The following is a 20453-nucleotide window of genomic DNA, read 5'->3' on the forward strand; positions in this document are numbered from 1 at the left end:
TCACCCTAATTCCAAAACCAGACAAAGATGCCACAAAAAAGAAAACTACAGGCCAATATCACTGATGAACATAGATGCAAAAATCCTTTATAAAATTCTAGCAAACAGAATCCAACATCATATTAAAAAGATTATACATCATGACCAAGTGGGCTTTATCCCAGGAATGCAAGGTTTTTTTAACATCTGCAAATCAATCAATGTAATACACCACATTAACAAGTTGAAAGATAAAAACCATATGGTTATCTCAATAGATGCAGAAAAAGCCTTTGACAAAATTCAGCATCCATTTATGATAAAAACCCTCCAGAAAGCAGGAATAGAAGGAACATACCTCAACATAATAAAAGCTATATATGACAAACCCACAGCAAACATTATCCTCAATGGTGAAAAATTGAAACCATTTCCCCTAAAGTCAGGAACAAGGCAAGGATGCCCACTTTCACCACTACTATTCAACATAGTTTTGGAAGTTTTGGCCACAGCAATCAGAGCAGAAAAAGAAATAAATAAAAGGAATACAGATAGGAAAAGAAGAAGTAAAACTCTCACTGTTTGCAGATGACATGATCCTCTACATAGAAAACCCTAAAGATTCTACTAGAAAATTACTAGAGCTAATCAATGAATATAGTAAAGTTGCAGGATATAAAATTAACACACAGAAATCCCTTGCATTTCTATACTCCAATAATGAGAAAACAGAAAGAGAAATTAAGGAAACAATACCATTCACCATTGCAACAAAAAGAATAAAATACTTAGGAATATATCTACCTAAAGAAACAAAAGACTTATATATAGAAAACTATAAAACACTGATGAAAGAAATCAAAGAGGACACAAACAGATGGAGAAATATACCGTGTTCATGGATTGGAAGAATTAATATAGTGAAAATGAGTATACTACCCAAAGCAATCTATAGATTCAATGCAATCCCTATCAAGCTACCAATGGTATTTTTCACAGAACTAGAACAAATCATCTCACAATTTGTATGGAAATATAAGAAACCTCGAATAGCCAAAGCAATCTTGAGGAAGAAGAATGGAACTGAAGGAATCAACCTGCCTGACTTCAGGCTCTACTACAAAGCCACAGTCATCAAGATAGTATGGTACTGGCACAAAGATAGAAATATAGATCAATGGAACAAAATAGAAAGCCCAGAGATAAACCCACGCACATATGGACACCTTATCTTCGACAAAGGAGGCAAGAATATACAATGGAGAAAAGACAATCTCTTTAACAAGTGGTGCTGGGAAAACTGGTCAACCACTTGTAAAAGAATGAAACTAGAACACTTCCTAACACCATACACAAAAATAAACTCAAAATGGATTAAAGATCTAAACGTAAGACCAGAAACTATAAAACTCCTAGAGGAAAACATAGGCAAAACACTCTCCGACATAAATCACAGCAGGATCCTCCATGACCCACCTCCCAGAATATTGGAAATAAAAGCAAAAATAAACAAATGGGACCTAATTAAAATTAAAAGCTTTTGCACAACAAAGGAAACTATAAGCAAGGTGAAAAGACAGCCTTCAGAATGGGAGAAAATAATAGCAAATGAAGCAACAGACAAACAATTAATCTCAAAAATATACAAGCAACTTCTGCAGCTGAATTCCAGAAAAATCAACGACCCAATCAAAAAATGGGCCAAAGAACTAAACAGACATTTCTCCAAAGAAGACATACAGATGGCTAACAAACACATGAAAAGATGCTCAACATCACTCATTATTAGAGAAATGCAAATCAAAACCACAATGAGGTATCATTTCACACCAGTCAGAATGGCTGCTTCCAAAAGTCTACAAGCAATAAATGCTGGAGAGGGTGTGGAGAAAAGGGAACCCTCTTACACTGTTGGTGGGAATGCAAACTAGTACAGCCACTATGGAGAACAGTGTGGAGATTCCTTAAAAAACTGGGAATAGAACTGCCATATGACCCAGCAATCCCACTGCTGAGCATACACATCGAGGAAACCAGAATTGAAAGAGACGCGTGTACCCCAATGTTCATCGCAGCACTGTTTACAATAGCCAGGACATGGAAGCAACCTAGATGTCCATCAGCAGACGAATGGATAAGGAAGCTGTGGTACATATACACAATGGAATATTACTCAGCCATTAAAAAATTACATTTGAATCGGTTCTATTGAGATGGATGAAACTGGAGCCCATTATACAGAGTGAAGTAAGCCAGAAAGAAAAACACCAATACAGTATACTAATGCATATATATGGAATTTGAAAGATGGTAATGATAACCCTATATGCGAGACAGAATAAGAGACACAGATGCATAGAACAGTCTTATGGACTCTGAGGGAGAAGGTGAGGGTGGGACGTTCTGGGAGAATAGCATTGAAACATGTATATTATCATATGTGAAACAGAACACCATTCCATGTTCGATGCATGAGACAAGGGCTCAGGGCCGGGGCAATGGGATGACCCAGAGGGATGGGATGGGGAGGGAGGTGGGTGGGGGGTCCAGGAAGGGGAACACATGTAAACCCATGGCTGATTCATGTCAATGTATGGCAAAAACTATTACAATATTGTAAAGTAATTAGCCCCCAACTAAAATAAATAAATAAATTTATTAAAAAAAAAAAAGAATAGGTATAGTAATCATGAGCAGCATTGAGGGTTTTTTGATGCTGTTATTATTTAAAGTATTTAATCTGATGTAAAGTAATCTGAGGATTAGAACTGTGATTAATTTATAGGAGTTAATAGTATAAATGATTATTTGATTATACTTAGGAACAGTATTTTTTTTTTATTACCTTTAGAGACAGTTTTGACTGTTTAAAAGAACAAGATTAATGTAATATATCACTTTACATTTATGAGATCACTGGAGACACTTAAATGCTTAGCTTTTTCTTGCCAGCTTTGTCAGGGGGTTGATATATTTGAGGATATTCAGGCTTTTTAAATGTGTAAATAGGTTTTTAACTGTCTAAGGGAAATTTCACTGAATTAATAAGTAGAGTTAACTTATTAGTAACTTAAAAGCTAATCAAAGAACTAAGTGAAAGTCATGGCATACATATTTAAAAATTGAAATGAATGTTAAAGATTTAGGACAACTAGGGTTTTACATTTCTCAACTTCAACAAATTCAATATCAAGTAAAACAAGTAGCTTCAAATGTTTATTTGCTTGCAAAAAAGACTCTTTCAAATACCTGAAAAGTCAACTGCAAGATACAAGAATGCAATATAGTCACCAGAATGTTGGGAAAATGAGAGACCCAGATATGGTATTGACTTCTGGCCAGCCAAGATCTCATCATATTGGATATTCGATACCTCCTCCACAAACATAGGGTTTCTCAGGTAGTGTAGTGGTAAAGAATCCTCCTGCAATGCAAAAGACACTAGAGACTCAGGTTTGATCCCTGGGTCAGGAAGATACCCTGGGGGAGAAATGGTAACCTGCTCCACTATTCTTGCCCGAAAAATCCCATGGACAGAAGAGCCTGTCAGGCTATAGTCTGTGGGGTCTCAAAGAGTCAGACAGGACAGCACACACACAGGAGAAAGGGTGCCCCAAACATTACATTCTGGTTTTTTTACCTTAAAATTGCATGTGATTGGGAAAGAACTCCCAGATATCAGGAATTAAAAAGCTGAGTGCAAAACAGATTGCATAATATTTTATTAGCTAGGATACCAGTTTAGCAGCTAATGAAAAAGGGTGCCATCATTCCTAGCTCAGAGCTAGTATGGCACCTTCACAGTATCAGGAATACAAGCCTCTCCTTGTTGCCTTTTCATCCTCAGCATCCAACTTCCATCTCATGGGAAAAGATGGCTGCTCTTACTGCTATCACCAAATCAGCATCATTCTCTAGAAGGGAAGAAAGCCTCCTTTCTTTTTAAGGTCACAACTCAGAAATCACCTATATGACTACAGTTTCCATCCCATGGGCTATAAAGTTAGTCAAACGACCACACCTAGCAGCAGGTAAACTGAGAAATATAGTCTTTACCTCCATGTCATGTGTCAAGAGATTACCTTATTACAGAAGGAGGAAAGATATTTAGGAGACTGATAGCAGTCTTTGCTACAAATATGCCACTTTCTAAGCCAAAAAATATTTTTTTAAACACTCAAGAATATACACTTTTGTGCATAAGAAAATGTGAAAACTTAGAAAACAAATAAGACATATGCAATACATCACTGATCCCAGAACATCAGCCCACATTCCAATGTCAGTATGTAATAAAGTTTTCATTAGTCCAAAAGGGAAAGTTTAATATGAACAAATATGAATTTTGTTATAAATGTACATTTATCCAATTTAAAGTATCCTCTATTAAGAATAAGCCCTTCCCACTATTTGAAGGTAAAATATTCCTTAAGCAATAATACTGATACTAAATAACAGTACATTTGTTCATCCAGCAAATGATTCTGGAATATCCAAGCTCTATACAAGATCTTCAGGATTCACTGGTTCTAATAGTACCTATGCTCAACAAATATAGAGTCTAGAGGGGGAGATGGAGAGTAAATAAAACATCAGAAATAGAGTTTTAAGCCACGATGACAACTATTTTTAAAAAGAAATGTAGACTATACCTATGGCTGATTCCTGCTGATGTATGGCAGAGACCAACACAATATTGTGGAGCAGTTATCCTTCAATTAAAAAAATAAAGAAAAAAAATGTAGAATGGGCTATGAGAGAATATTCTGGGGGGACTTATTTTGGATCAGAGAGTCAGTGAAGGCTTCCAGGAGGAAGGGATGTTTAAGATGCATTCTGAAATGAGTAGCTAGAAGACTAGTAAGGACACACGTTGGAAGCAGACAATTGCTGTGTGCAGACATATAAAAAGGAAGCATGTGGCCCATGAAAGGTCCTAAAAGGAAGCTCTATGGACAGAAGCGAGTGATCAAAGGGAATAATGGCAGAGAGGTGGCAGGGGCTGGATAGAGGGTCTCATGGGCCATGCACAGATTTTATATTTGCATCCAAAGGCAAAGGGAAGACATAGAAAGGTTTTGAGCAGGAAAGTTCAGTTCAGTTCAGTTCAATCGCTCAGTCGTGTCCGACTCTTTGCGACCCCGTGGACCGCAGCACAACAGGCTTCCCTGTCCATCACCAACTCCCGGAGTTTACTCAAACTCATGTCCATTGAGTCAGTGATGCCATCCAACCATCTCATCCTCTGTCGTCCCCTTCTCCTCCTGCCCCCAATCTTTCCCAGCATCGGGTCTTTTCAAATGATTCAGCTCTTCGCATCAGGTGGCCAAAGTACTGGAGTTTCAGCTTCAGCATCAGTCCTTCCAATGAACATTTAGGACTGATTTCCTTTAGGATGGACTGGTTGGATCTCCTTGCAGTCCAAGGGACTCTCAACAATCTTCTCCAACACCACACTTCAAAAGCATCAATTCTTCCAATTCACATTTAAAAAGTCACTCTGGCTGCAATGTGGGGGGTGAACTCAGGGCCAAAGAGCAGTAGAAGATGAAGTAATCCAGACAAGAGATGGGGCAAATAGGGTGGCAAAAAGTGCACACAGAGAGATTTGGCCTCCTGAAGTAGATTTTGGTGAGATGTTGGCTCTGGGAAACAGAAACAGGACTGTGATTAAGAACCATAACTCTGAAGTCAGACTGTCGGGCTTCAAACTCTGGTTCTAAGCTAGCTGGTGAACCTGGTTTTAGAGCCTCAGTTTCCTCATCTGTATAATGGGGTGGACAATAGTTAACTGTACCTCCAAGCACAGCAAGAAATAAATGAGATTATTCAAGTGCCTAGAATGGTGACTGGATGTATAAATGTTTTATTATCATTATTTTATTTCTAGTGTTACGTGTAGTAGAAGATCAGGAGACACAGACACAGAACTGACATATAGACATGGTTAGGAGGGACAAATTGTGAGAGTAGAATTGACATATATATACTACCATGTATAAAACAGACAGTTACTGAGAACCTGCTGTATAGCACAGAAGTTCAGCTTGGTGCTCTGTGATGACCTAGAGGGGTAGGGTGGGGTTGGAAGGGAGGTTCAAGAGGGAGGGGATATATGTATATATGTAGGTGATTCACTCCATTGTACAGCAGAAACTAACAACATTGTAAAGCAATTATACTCCAATAACAAAAGAAAAAAAAAGAAAGACCAACAAAGACTCCCTGGATTCTGGTTAGAGCACTGGGTGGTCAGGGGTGCCATCTGTTAGTAGAAATACATCAATCAGGGAGAGAAAAAGAGAAGACCCTTCAATTTGGTTCAATGTGTTCTATTTTGGATATGTCAAGAAGGGAGTTGGGAAATATGTCTAATATCACCTTTTAAGTTGCTTTTTAGATGAATATACTAGAATACTTTTAACATTCTCACTTGGTAAATTGTTTAAACGTTTAAACAATATTCTCACTTGATAAATTCTTTAAATACTCCAGTTTGATTCCTGGGTTGGGAAGATCCCCTGGAGAAGGGAACGGCTACCCATTCCAGTATTCCAGCCTGGAGAATTCCAGAGACTGTATAGTCCAAGCGGTTGCGAAGAGTCAGACACGACTGAGCGACTTTCCCCCCTCAAGGCCCAAACCAGGCCAGTCTTCCTTCCATGAACGTTTCTATGACACCCCAAACAACAAAGACCTCCAGCTCTTGTAAGGGATTCACACTACTCACCTGATATTTCATGGAAGCCCCTACAGAGAGAGAGAGAGAGAGAGAGAGACATATATTTATTCAACCTCTGTTTTAGCTAGGCTCTGTGCTCAACTTTGTGGGTTCAATGGTGAACAAAGCCATCATGGATTTCAAGGTCTCATGTAAAGCTCTTCCTAGACTCCACCGACCACCTGGATGTGGCCCATCCACAGCGGAGCAAACAGTAGCACACATCAGTGCTCTCACACGTGGTTGCTCTTATTTCTTTCTTACTGTTATAAACATAACAGTCCCACTAACCCAGGAATCAACCCTTTTCAGAGTTTCACAGAATAAGATTACTTGAACTCAATGGGCCGATGGAAATAAAACAGAGGCATCTTTTCCAATCTAATTTCAGCACTTAAACTAGTTTTATGAAATTGAATTATTTGTCAATAATTGGAACAGTTTTGCTTTATTTTAAATTTGTACTATTAGAGGAAAAAAGAAATTAAATAGCCTTCTAGTCTTGATTCTGAGATTTACTGCCACATTAGATGATGATTCTATAAATGATTTATCATCTTCATTTGTCTGATTTTGTTTAGGAATACAATTAGCTTGTATGTCCCAGTTACATAGTAGTTGAGCAACAGAAAAACATTCTGGAGATGAGTTACACAAAATGTCAAAATGAAGGTGTCATTCATGGCAGGTTCAAGAAAGCAGTGGCATAGTTCCTCTCTGGGTCATGGACAACTAGCTGACCATACAAAAGATACCTTTCAGACAAAATAATAGAAGATAAATGTTCTCTTTTTCTCTCATTTACGACCAAGTACAAAATACCAGAATGTATCAGTTACTTGGGGAAAAAAAAACAAACAAACTTGACAACCAGGAATATACAGCCAATGTTCCATTTTCCTTTATCCATATCAGTTGTGCCCAACTCTTTGCGACCCGGTGAACTGTAGCCTATCAGGCTCCTCTGTCCGTGGGATTTTCCAGGCAAGGGTACAGGAGTGGGTTGCCATTCCCTTCTCCACAGGATCTTCCCAGCCCAGGGATGGAACCCAGGTCTCCCGCATTCCAGGCACTTGACCATCTGAACCACCAGGGAAGCCCCCAAGGTTGAATTTTCAAAGAGCAGACTGATGTTTGGTGGCTTGCACCACTTAGTCCATAATAGAAAGATAATTACTTAATGATAATTGGCCATAAAACCATTACAATTTATAGGAGCACAACTTTAGGAGTTCTACATCAAAGTTCAAGGGCTAACGCAGATGCACACACTGTTGCTTTTGTAAGGACTCTTGCTAAGGTAAGATGTAGGTACATGTGTGCCTGCTTCTCCTCTTTGCCCAGCAACCTGACACTGGGGATAAAGCCTAAACAGTTCCTACAGATTACCCAGTTCACATTCTGAAGACCTTTCATCAAGTTGGTGAGAGAGACTACTTCACATCAAAAAATAGAGAATCCCCTAGGCAGGTTGATCCCAGGGGCCTCCCAGATATCCACAGAAAGAGAAGGCACCTGCTTTAGAGCCCAGGGTGGCAATCAGAGGCTGGTCCATCCTGAGGTCCAGGCCAAGGTTATAAGACACATTCACCAACTTATGTGCATCAGGATCACCAGGAGATCCTATCAACATACAGCTTGCTGGCCCTATTTTAGAATTTGATTCAGAAGGCCATGCTGAGGACTGAGAGTTTGCATTTCCAGCAAGTTCCCAGAAGTGCTGATATTGCTGGTCCTGGGAGTACACTTTGAAAACCACCGGTATAAACCATCTGATGCCAGAATTGGAAAGACCTCAAAGAGTTCCTTGGACAGCAAGATCAAACCAGTCAATTCTAAAGGAAATCTACCATGACTATTCATTAGAAGGACTGATGCTGAAGCTAAAATACTTTGGCAACCTGATGCGAACAGCTGACTCATTAGAAATTTCTAATGAGCTGGGAGAGATTGAGGTCAGGAGGAGAAGGGGGCGACAGAGGATGAGATGGTTGGATGGCATCACCGACTCAATAGACATGAGTTTGAGCAAACTCCGAGAGATGGTGAAAGACAAGGAAGCCTGGTGTGCTGCAGTCCATGGGGTCACAAAGAGTCGGACATGACTGAGCAACTGAACAACAATAGAGGTCATCTGATCCAAAACTTTCATTTTACAGATGAGGATCCTGGGGTTCAAAAGGGAATGTCTTGCTCATGGTCATATGTTTACTACTAAGAGGCTACCTGCACCAAAACAACAACAAAAGAAAACAATCCCTCAGGTTTCCAGAGCCTTAACATGCTGCTCACTTCACGATGCTACGTTATGGCCACACGTCTGGTCCATGTTCTCTGAGAAGGGACACCAGTGGAGATTTCAGGTCATTGACTGTCCTATTTGCATGCCCTTCTGGAAAAAAAACACTGCTTCTATCAGTGACCTTGTAACTGAGCCCAGTTACACAGTTGTAACTGAGCCCAGACAGAGGGTTGGCAGCACAACGGGGACTATTTACTGCCTAGATTTTATTGTTTATTTTTATTATTATTGTTTTGTCTTTTTTACTTCACTGCACAGCAGGTGGGAGGTTAGTTCTCTGACGAGGGATTGAATCTGCAACCCTTGCATTAGAAGCATAGTCTTAACCACTAGATCACCTAGATTTTAAACTCACGAACGCTGGCTCCAGAGAGCATGTTCCCACCACTACAACATCCTATCTCTCCCCAAGCTCCCTGTGCATATGTGTATATGCTAAGTCGCTTCTTTAGTCTCTGACCCTGTGTGACCCCACACAGGGGATTGTAGCCCACCTGGCTCCTCTGTCCATGGGATTCTTCAGGAACAAATACTGGAGAGGGTTTCCATGCTCTCCTCCAGGGGATCTTCCCGACCCAGGGATCGAATCCGTGGGCAAAATCAGATGGCCTGAGGTTTTGCAAAGTGACAGAAAGTTGCAAGAGATGATCACAGATGATTTGCTGCACTCACGTGGAGGTAGGCATCCAGGGCAGCCTCAGTGACTCTCAGCTCTCTGGGTGGTAAGTTTCTGGCTGTGCACTTGGCAGCCTGGTCTGATTCCAGTGTCAAGACTCCCTTGGATCCTGCCCTTTCACTTAGCCTGCTCTTCAATTCCCATCAATTTTACAAGCTTCCTGTTTCCCCTCCAATAAATTATTCTTACGTGAAATTATTCTTCTGCAACCAGGAACCCTGGCCAACATGATAAGTCATTAATTTACCCATTAGCAGAGAGCCAACTGTGGTAATGAAAGTTGGGGTTCCACACAGAGTCCTGCAGAGCACTAGTCCTCCTCTAGTACCCTGGGATTTCCGCTGGTACGCTTCTAATTCCTTAAACTGCAGCAGCGGCAGCTGCTGGCCTTACAAGGCACCCAGCTTCAGGCCATGGGCATTCAGATGAAGCTATGTCTGTGCTATGGATCTCCCAGCCTAAACTGATTGATTCAGGTTCACACCCTCACTCACATGGGGCTGCAGGCTCAACGACAGGGACAAGAAAGGCCCAGAGGGTTCTAGAGCTTGGAAGGGAACTGAGCCAAGTCACGTTAGTGATTGTGCCCTGGGAAGGCCGTGGCATCTGCTTTCCTGGTTTTTACTATTTGATTCTTTTCATTTCACTAGATGCCCTGGTAAGAATCCTTCCAATAAAGTCCTCCTTTTGTGTGAATTTCAACCTGTCTTTAGTAACACAATAGCTTTGCTACACTTGTTGTACACTCTTCTCTGTCTTCTCAGTCCAGCCACCTCCCTGCCTGCCACCCCACACAAGGGAGTTCTTATAAGGAAACTTTTCTCTTGTGATTCAGGTATCATAGAAAAAGAGAAAACAAAAGGTGATACAGACTAGAAGCCAACATGTACACCCATGGCGGATTCATGTCAACGTATGGCAAAACCAATACAATATTGTAAAGTAAAAAAATAAATTAATTAAAAAAATAAATATCAAAAAAATAAAAATGAAAAAAATACCCTTTGAGGACTAACACTTTTTTACATTGTTTTTCATCTAACTTTACTGTTAGATTTTTCCCTTTTATATATACTCATAGCATTACAACCTTAAAACTTTCATCTTCTAACTCAGAGCTTTAGAAATGTGGTTTCTCAGATACTTACATACTGGCGACTGATTTGAGTTAGGGGAGTTGATATCTTTGTTTCAAGTGTTTAATTATCTTCAGAAAAAAAATGTACAGTTTTCCACTGAAAATGATCAAGGCCCAGCAGTGAAATGACTGATTTCCAGACTGAGAAGAGGGGTACAAGATGAGCCTCTCATCTTGTAGTTATGTCAGAAACATGTAGTTATGCCAGGAGAATGTAGTAATGCCAGAAAGTAAGGAAATGCTCCAAAAACTGATGGAGGTGTGATACGGGGACTAGTGTGCCAATTGGGTACAATTTGAGTACCAAAATGATTCAGTAATGAAATAAAAACCACTCGTAAAACTTTCTCACACACAAACACACACAATCCTAGCTATACGTGAGTTTACATGGATAATAAATAAACCAAAAAAGGGGCAGAGGAAGGCTTATAGCAGAATGTCTGGTGCCAACTGGTCAGTGGAGAGAAGCTGGAGCTGGAAAATAATTTTCTAGCCATTAAGCCTAAACAGACTTCCAGCCCAGGAACATGAAAAATAGTTTTGAAATGGAATTTTGTTATAACCAATGCAACAAAACTTTGGGGGATTCAGATTTTTCAACTCATTAGTGTAAGAAGAGTAAGAGATTTAAAAGTCAGCTTAAAGCTTAGAAAACAATAAGGGGAACTCCAAGCAAAACATTTTTGTTAAAGCACAACCAGGAGAACTTAGACAAACCGCTAGCAACCTACAACTGGTCAACTAAAATGGAAATGGCACCTCACTGGTGGCTAAAAATGCTACAAAATGGAGTGATGCTAGCTGACACTTACTAGCTGACAGAGCCAAGTTAGCCTGCAGTTAAGAAAGGGTAGAACCAGAGTTTAAACTCAGGCAGTCAGACCTAAGAACCTACATTTTTAATTCCTATACCAGCATAAGTTAAATACCAATTCCCCGGTACACAGTCCAGTTCCAACATGAGGTCTGCATCCAAAATCAAGACTCAGAGTTGCTGGAGACACTCAAACTGATTAACAAGCAGCACTTTTCCAAGCCTCATCTGATACCAAAAATCAATAAAAATCACATCTCCCCCCATTTCATTGCTATTGTCCACTTTCTTCCTACATTGAGTGATGTTCATCAAGGTTCTTATCAGAACCCTTTAGTCTTACGTTTATCTGAGGAACTGATGAGGAATTTCTTTCTACTAATTATAGCCATCTCCTTTGTTTCTCCCCTATCTCCTTCCACAAGAAAGTACCACGCTGACACCTTGCAAATAGCAGCCCCAAATGGACAACAAGTTTTATCTTTCCCTGTGGACACTGACCCATGCTTTTATTAAGCACAAACAGGATATGGCCCCACTGAATGTACTTTGGAAATGTCCTTAAATCACTTCGTTGCAACAGCATGCTTCCTTGTCAAAGAGCTGGTGGCCTTTTGGTTCATTCCACCTTCTACACGGGATCCTCAACTTCTATTTGCAAAACAGTTTTCACATGAGGTACTCAGGCAGTGGCTCATCTAATGCACCCATTATAGCAGCTCAGGTGATTTTTATTTTCACTCAAACTGCATGGCTTTAGACAAAAAAGGATTCCTCGATTTCTGTCTTTTTGGCGTCATGGCCTCCTTCTCTTCTGTCTTAAGAAATGCAAGTATGCCCTGCTCCCTTACAGAGCAAACTAAACCAGAGGTTTCAAAGTCCATCCTTGGGGGTTTGGATAGTTCCATGTGGTATAGCAACTTTCTAACAAGCTCTGGATGATTAGCACTGAGATGGTATGCTAGTCACAGCTGAGGATGATTAAAAAGCGGTTCCTGGGAGGTCAGGCAGTGCTGAAAGGGGCAATAAGAGGGTTAGGGCAAGGGCCTGGCAGGTACAAAAACAGATTCTAGTCACCTGGATTAAGTACAACTTCCAGGGAAAACATACCTACAAACATCCCTACCCTAGTTTGATTTTAAGTAAATACAAGCATTTTACCCCTAAACAGTATTATCACCAATACAATATGGTCAGCTTCCTGCTTAATTTTCATTTGTCAAGCTCCTGGTATATTTCAGGCACTGAATTTTACACAGACACAGATCAAAACGTATTTCACAAGAGGACTCAGTCTGTCCTTAAAAAGAACAAGTATGCAATTAAAGGGCTTCCCAGGTGGCTCAGTGGTAAAGAATCTGCCTGCAATGCAGGAGACACAAGTTCGATCCCTTGGTTGGAAAGATACCCTGGCGAAGGAAATGGCAACCCATTCCAGTATTCTTACCTGGGAAATTCCATGGACGGAGGAGTCTGTAGGGCTACAGTCCAAGGAGTGGGAAAGACTGGGGCTAAACAATAACAACAATGCAGCTAAAGCCAGGCCCACCCCTAATCTTCGTGGAGCCTCGGACAGGAGGACACTGGGGGCCCACATAATTACTTTCCAGTGCTGTCCACCAACAGATGGTCACAGAATCCTCCTTCCTTGGCAAATGTAGCTTTATAACAACTTGGAAGGCCAAGTACAATTAGAATTCTCAGACCCCTCAGAGTTCTGGGCCAGGCATGAAAGGGCAGCCCAGGCCAGTGAACAGAATCCTTTCCCTTCCCCACCTAGGCTCCATCTCCTCCCAGAGTGGCCTCTTAGGCCCACCTGCAGACCTGAGCCCACACTTCCAGCACAGCTGCCTGGGCCTGCCCCACCTCAATGTGCACAGAGCAGGCTTGGGCCTTTGGGCAGGGAATTCAGTGGGGATCTGGGGTGCGGTGGGCAGTGTGGACTCTGGGTGGGCAGCTCCATCCACCTGCAGACAGACACCTGCCCAGTGGGGAGAGGCACACCCCACACCCCACCCCCAAAACCCAAAGAATAATTACACAGGGGTTCCTTTGTCCAGGTCTGAAGGCAATACTTAAGAAATACCTCTATTTTTTTCTAACTAGATGCATTTTTCTTTCCTTGAAAAGATTAAAGATTCTGATATAAGCAAGGATTCCTGTCCAGAACAGATGAAAGAAAAAAGTTGAAATATTTGCAGCTATCTAGAAAGATCTGACAGCTGCTACTCTGGTATCAAAGAAGGAAAAGGTAAATATTCCTCAACAGCAAACAGACTGAACAGGGTTCTAAAAAGTCACAAGAGAAGGGATCCTGCCCTAAGGCGTACACTGGGAAAACTTTTAACATTCTCTTTCCATTTTTGAAAGTGAGCGTCCTACCTAGACCTGTGCAGACACCCAAAGAGCCCGATGAAGAACTAGCCAGAGCGGCTGGGGAACCCGAGTCCCAACCCTAGGAACAAACACACGGTGAGCTGAGCTGAGCAAGGGAGGTTTGGACCTTTACGCAACCAGGCGTCCCCAAAGGGAGCTCGGGGAGGCAGGCGGAGGCCGTCACAGCGGGGAGAGAGGTTAAGGCTTGGGCCGCATCCCCACGACAGACCCGGTATCTGCTTTGCCTTTTCTCAGTCAGGGCAAGTTCGCCAATTTTGCGTCCTGTTTTTAATTCTCTAAAATGGGGATATCGCTTGTCCGCATCACTGGGCGGCAATGCGCATAAGAACCGAGCGCAGTTCCACACTTCGTTAGCGCTCAGTCAACCTTACTTACTTAGACTCGAGAGCGCAGGGACCACGATGAACCCAGAATGTGGATTAATCAGCTCCCCACCACCATCCCCCAACCTCCAAGATACGTCCCGCAGAGGCGGTGCGCGCTGAGGACGGAGGGGTGAGGCGGATGAAGCTTTAGGGAGAGAAGCAAACAACGGAGAAAGCAGAGGTCAAATGTTACCTCTCAGCCCTGTTTGGGGTTAGGAAGGGGGTGCCTTCCAATGTCGCCCAGCTGGAGGTGCAAAGGACTGCCGCCTAAGGGCCCAACTTGCTGTCATCTGTGAGCCCCTGGGAGGAGGAGAAAGCCGCGCAGCAGCATACTGCTCGGTTCCAGGTCCTCCAGCCAGGGATCCGGGCGAGGGAAGCGGCCGGGAGCGAAATGCCTGGAGCTCAGGGGTGGGAGACGCTCACTCACCCAGCAGTAGCAACTTGAGCTCGCGGCGCGCGTCCTTCTTGTCCCGGCGAAGCTGCCGCTCGATCTCGGCGCTGATGCGCTGCGACTCCTTCTCCTCCGCGGACAGGCAGCAGCAGCCGGCCATGGTACGCGCAGCCCCGGATAGGCCACGAGGTCTCGAGCGTCCGGGCGCTCCGCCGGCCGATCCGCGACGGCACCGGAGTTCGGAGGGAAAAGACCTGGGCCGACTCGAGTTTCTGAGTAAGAGACCGGGACCGCCCGGGTTCAATACCTCCTGGAAAGGAGTCTCCGGAGCGGGAGCGAATCCGGAGCTCTGGGAACGCTCAAGTGCACCGCAGATCCGGACTCACCCAGCCCCACGCCGGGGAAGGTGAAAGGCGAGCTGAGAGAGAGAGCGTTGCCGGCCCCCGAAAACCAGCACGCCCCTTGGCACAGGAGCTCGACAGTCTGGGAGCGCAGACCGCCCGCGAAAAGTTGGGGCTTCGGGGAGCGGGATCTCCTGGACTCGGGGATGTCCCAGGCCGGCGGCAGGCAAGGCGTGGGTTGGAGGGAGAGGTCCTAGCTGACCCTCTCCTGCAAAGTTCTGAAAACTTCAGCAGTGACCGCAGCCTAAGACAGACTGGAAAAGTTCCCAGAGGCGCTTGTGGCTCTTAAGTGGCCGAAGGAGGCGGAGCCTCTCGAACCCGCAGCTCTGGCGTCGGCTCGAGCTGGCCTTCGCTGCTCGCCAAGTCGATGGCGCCCGGGGGCAAGAGGGGGGAGTAGGGAGCTGGGGAGCGGAGCCCAGGCGTCTCGAGTCTCAGGGAGCAGCCCCCGCACCCCCTGGCCGTGGTGTTCCGGCGCGGGGAAGGCCGAGGCTGCGGTAACCAGCGTGCGCTGATCTCCAGGCCCCGCTCCCTGTCCGGATCCAGGTTCCGACAGGTGAGTGAGGTTTGCCAACTCCCAGCCTCAACTCCTTCCAGCTGCAAAAGGAGCCGAGCGCGCCTGGGGCGAGGGTGAGTTCCGCCCAGTTGAAACTGAGGCTCTCACAACCAGCCTCAGCACCAAGCACCCCGCGGGTTCCTAGACGGGCTCCCTAGGCTTCCCGGACGCCCCAGCCCAGCGCGGGCTCTGCCAAAGCCCTGTGTGAGCCTCGGTTGGGCCTGAGCCGGCTGGCGCTGCTCTCAAAGAAGCCGCTGCCCCCGAGTTCTGTTTAATAGAGAAGTGCGAAAGCGGAGGGTAAATACCCTCCCCGCCCCTTCCTATGCCGCCGGGGATGGGGGAATGGAAAACGGCTGGCTACTTTGCATTTTATGATGGGAAAGACTCCTGCTTTGGAGAGAGGGCTGACCCGTTTGCAGCAGGTTCCCTGCCCCAGCCCTGAAGCCTGACGGCTGCCTGTCTCCTGGAACGTCGGGATCACATTTGAGTTGCATTAACAAAAACTTGTTTTTGCAGAGTACATCATGAGACACACTGGGCTGGGGGAAGCACAAGCTGGAATCAAGATTGCTGGGAGAAATATCAATAACCTCAGATATGCAGATGACACCACCCTTATGGCAGAAAGTGAAGAAGAACTAAAGAGCCTCTTGATGAAAGTGAAAGAGGAGAGTGAAAAAGTTGGCTTAAAGCTCAACATTCAGAAAACTAAGATCATGGCATCTGGTCCCATCACTTCATGGGAAATAGATGGGGAAACAGTGGCAACAGTGTCAGATTTTATTTTTGAGGGCTCCAAAATCACTGCAGATGGTGATTGCAGCCATGAAATTAAAAGACGCTTACTCCTTGGAAGGAAAGTTATGGCCAACCTACATAGCATATTAAAAAGCAGAGACATTACTTTGCCGACAAAGGTCCATCTAGTCAAGGCTATGGTTTTTCCAGTGGTCATGTATGGATGTGAGAGTTGGACTGTGAAGAAAACTGAGCGCTGAAGAATTGATGCTTTTGAACTGTGGTGTTGGAGAAGACTCTTGAGAGTCCCTTGGACTGCAAGGAGATCCAACCAGTCCATCCTAAAGGAGATCAGTCCTGGGTGTTCATTGGAAGGACTGATGTTGAAGCTGAAACTCCAATACTTTGGTCACCTGATGTGAAGAACTGACTCATTGGAAAAGACCCTGATGCTGGGAAGGATTGGGGGCAGGAGGAGAAGGGGACAACAGAGAATGAGATGGTTAGATGGCATCACCGACTCGATGGACATGAGTATGCGTAAACTCTGGGAGCTGGTGATGGACAGGGAGGCCTGGTGTGCTGCAATTAATGGGGTCGCAAAGAGTCGGACATGACTGAACTGAACAAAAACTTAAACATTAAAAAGTATCTCTATGTATCCAAATGGAACAATAGAATGCGTATTACAACAACTGATTTCTGTCTTCTGTGTACATTTTGAGGCAGAAGGCAAAAAGGTTGACAGGGAAAGCAGAAAAGGGAAGGTGGAAGGAGGGGATTCTATTGTCCATAGCAATGAATTTTTTTTTTTTCCTTCTCTTCAAGTCAGCATGTGCCATGTAAACACTTTTTGGAGTTAGGCAATTAGTTAATACTTCTTCTATTAAGAGCAAGCCTGAGTACCTTTCCTAAGAGTAGCATAAAGTGAAAGTTGCTCAGTCATGTCCGACTCTTTGCGACCTCATGGACTGTACAGTCCCTGGAATTCTCCAGGCCAGAATACTGGAGTGGGTAGCTGTTCCCTTTTCTGGGGATCTTCCCAAGCCATGGATCGAACCCAGGTCTCCTGCATTGCAAGCGGATTCTTTACCAGCTGAACCCCGAGGGAAACCCAGTCAGTTCAATCTAAGGAACATATTGAGTGGAGAGAGTGGCATATGTCATTACATAAAGAACTTGGCATTAGGATACTATCTGTCTGCAAAGGTCTTATTATTTACAGTTTAGGGAATGTAGAGGAATCAGGCATTTAAAATAGATGTGCCTACATTATTTTTTTTTTAATATTTATTTTTTAGGCTACATCGGGTCTTAGTTGCTGCAGGCAGGATCTTCTTTGCGTCATGGGGAATCTTTCCTTTCCTGCACAGAATCTCTAGTTGTGACCTGCAGGCAAATGTGCATACATTCTTAAATGCGTAACTATTTTAGTTACCTTGCAGACATAAATTGACAGTAATAGTGACCCCTACAGGAAAGCTCCTGGACATTTCTTACTTGATCATTACCCATTTATTCATACATTTCTCTCTTAGCTCTTACAGATGCATTTACAATTTAAGGATAAGACTCCTTAGCTTCTCAAATGAATAATGGCATCATAATTATTAGTATTTTTTCAATGATGAAAATTGGGAAATTTTGAACTCCCAAGTTAACTGGAATAACTGACCTGTTAGATCTAAAGTTGCTAAGATTTCAAGAAAGACATGAAGCTTATTGCTTATGGCAAATCTGCAAAACTTTGCTGGGCTAACCAACTTGGCAGTGTGTATTAGAAGGCTTGACATGTCTATCCCCTTTAACCAAACTAGTAATTCCCCCCTTAAGAAATAATAAGACAAGCCAAAGGTTTTTATTTCTAATAACAACAATAATGCAAAAACAATCTAAATGCCCAACAAGGGTGAGAATAGGTCAATAAATTACAGTACATTCATACAATGAGATATATCAGTTCAGTTCAGTTCACTCGCTCAGTTGTGTCCGACTCTTTGCAACCTCATGAACTGTAGCACGCCAGGCTTCCGTGTCCATCAGCAACTCCCGGAGCTTGCTCAAACTCATACCCATTGAGTTGATGATGCCATCCAACCATCTCATCCTCTGTTGTCCCCTTCTCCTCCAGCCTTCAATCTTTTCCAGCATCAGGGTCTTTTCCAATGAGTCAGTCCTTCACATCAGGTGGCCAAAATACTGGAATTTCACCATCAGTCCTTCCAGTGAATATTCAGGACTGATTTCCTTTAGGATGGACTGGTTGGAACTCCTTGCAGTCCAAGGGACTCTCAAGAGTCTTCTCCAACACCACAGTTTAAAAGCATCAGTTCTTCGGTGCTCAGCTTTCTTTATAGTCCAACTTTCACATCCATACCTGACTACTAGAAAAACCATAGATTTGACTAAATGGGCCTTTGTCGGCAAAGTAATGTCTCTGCTTTTTAATATGCTGTCTAATTTACTCATAGCTTTCTTCCAAGGAGCAAGTGTCTTTTAATTTCATGGCTGTAGTCACCATCTGCGATGATTTTGAAGCCCAAAAAATAAAGTATTTCACTGTTTCCATATTTCCCATGAAGTGATGGGAACAGATGCCATGATCTTCGTTTTTTGAATGTTGAGTTTTAAGTCAGCTTTTTCACTCTCCTCTTTCACTTTCATCAGGAGGCTCTTGAGTTCTTCTTTACTTCCTGCCGTAAGGATTTTGTCATCTGCATATCTGAGGTTACTGATATTTCTCCCAGCAATCTTGATTCCAGCTTGAGCTTCATACAGCTGGGCATTTCGCATGATGTACTCTGCACATAAGTTAAATAAGCAGGGTGACAGTATACAGCCTTGATGTACTCCTTTCCCAGTTTGGAACCAGTCTGTTGTTCCATGTCTGGTTCTAACTGTTGCTTCTTGACCTGCATACAGGTTTCTCAGGAGGCAGGTAAGGTGGTCTGGTATATCCATCTCTTTAAGAATTTTCCACATTTTCTTGTGATCCACAGTAGTCATTAAAGATGTGAATATGTAACAAATATGTGAATAAAAATGATTTAGTGGGAAAACCACAAAATATGTTCAATGTAAAAGTATAATACAAATTTTATTATGGGAACGCACATATGCATCTTTAAGGGACTAAAAGAACATACACCAACAAGTTAACCTGCTCTGAATCATAGCTTTTTGGTTGATTTTAATTCTCTGACATAAAATTATTTGGAGCCGCTTGCATTGAGTAATCTAGGCCCTAATTTCCTCAACTGTAAAAATGAAAGGTGATAAACCAGAATAAACTCACAGAAATCTCCTAATTCTAACATCAATTATTCTTTGAAGATTTTCACTTATAAGGTAGTATAAAAACAATCATAAAGCGAAAGTTATTGACCAATGATAACTAGAGAGAATTGTAAAACTAATATATCACTAGTCAATTATTTTTATACTTCTATGTTTTTTATTCACATCTCTTATTTTCCTTTAAGATCTAGGGAAGGGATGGGAATAATTTTTAAGTTACTGCTTCATTTGCAACATTGTTGCTGAAATTCAGCTTATTGTTCATCAGTGCCGGATTGAAGATCAGAAATAGAGGTTTCGGTGAAGCAGAAAGAAATAGCTTTATTGCTTTGCTGTGGCAACGGGTGCCACAGCAGGCTCATGCCTCAAGGCTGTGTGTCTGGCCTCTGGAGGGGCTACTGAGGAGTCTTCCTGTGTGCAAGGAGCAGGACGTGATCAGCTCGTGGACATTCTTCTGATTGGTTGGTAGTGAGGTAACTAGGAGTCAGCATCATCAGCCTTCCGGTTCTAACTGGTCTGGAGTCTAAGTGCAACACACAGTTAACTTTTTCCACCTGGTAGGGGTTTCAGTATCTGCCAAACAGCTCAAAGGCCATGGCTCAGAATATTATCTGTAGCCCTTGAGGAAGAACTAAAGAACCTTGACTTTGTTTAATGGCTTAAGTATTATTTTTTCTT

At 43.1% G+C, this 20453-nt stretch overlaps 1 protein-coding gene and 1 long non-coding RNA gene across 2 annotated transcripts in view; one reads left to right on the forward strand and one right to left on the reverse strand.

Moving 5' to 3' along the window:
* Positions 1-15443, reverse strand: part of GNA14 (G protein subunit alpha 14) — a 190621-nt gene extending 175178 nt beyond the window's left edge. Inside the window, exon 1 of the mRNA XM_081506118.1 lies at positions 14823-15443. Within this exon, the coding sequence (XP_081362244.1) occupies positions 14823-14946 (124 nt within the window). The 5' untranslated portion in view covers positions 14947-15443. The remainder of the gene's footprint in view (positions 1-14822) is intronic.
* Positions 15444-15642: 199 nt separating this feature from the next.
* LOC145512398 (uncharacterized) overlaps positions 15643-20453 on the forward strand; it is a 44772-nt gene continuing 39961 nt past the window's right edge. Inside the window, exon 1 of the long non-coding RNA XR_014058498.1 lies at positions 15643-15814. This is a non-coding gene — a long non-coding RNA (uncharacterized LOC145512398). The remainder of the gene's footprint in view (positions 15815-20453) is intronic.

The sequence above is a fragment of the Giraffa tippelskirchi genome, chromosome 1 (assembly GCF_054371585.1).
Source record: "Giraffa tippelskirchi isolate mGirTip1 chromosome 1, T2T-mGirTip1v1.2.pri, whole genome shotgun sequence".
NCBI lineage: Eukaryota > Metazoa > Chordata > Mammalia > Artiodactyla > Giraffidae > Giraffa > Giraffa tippelskirchi.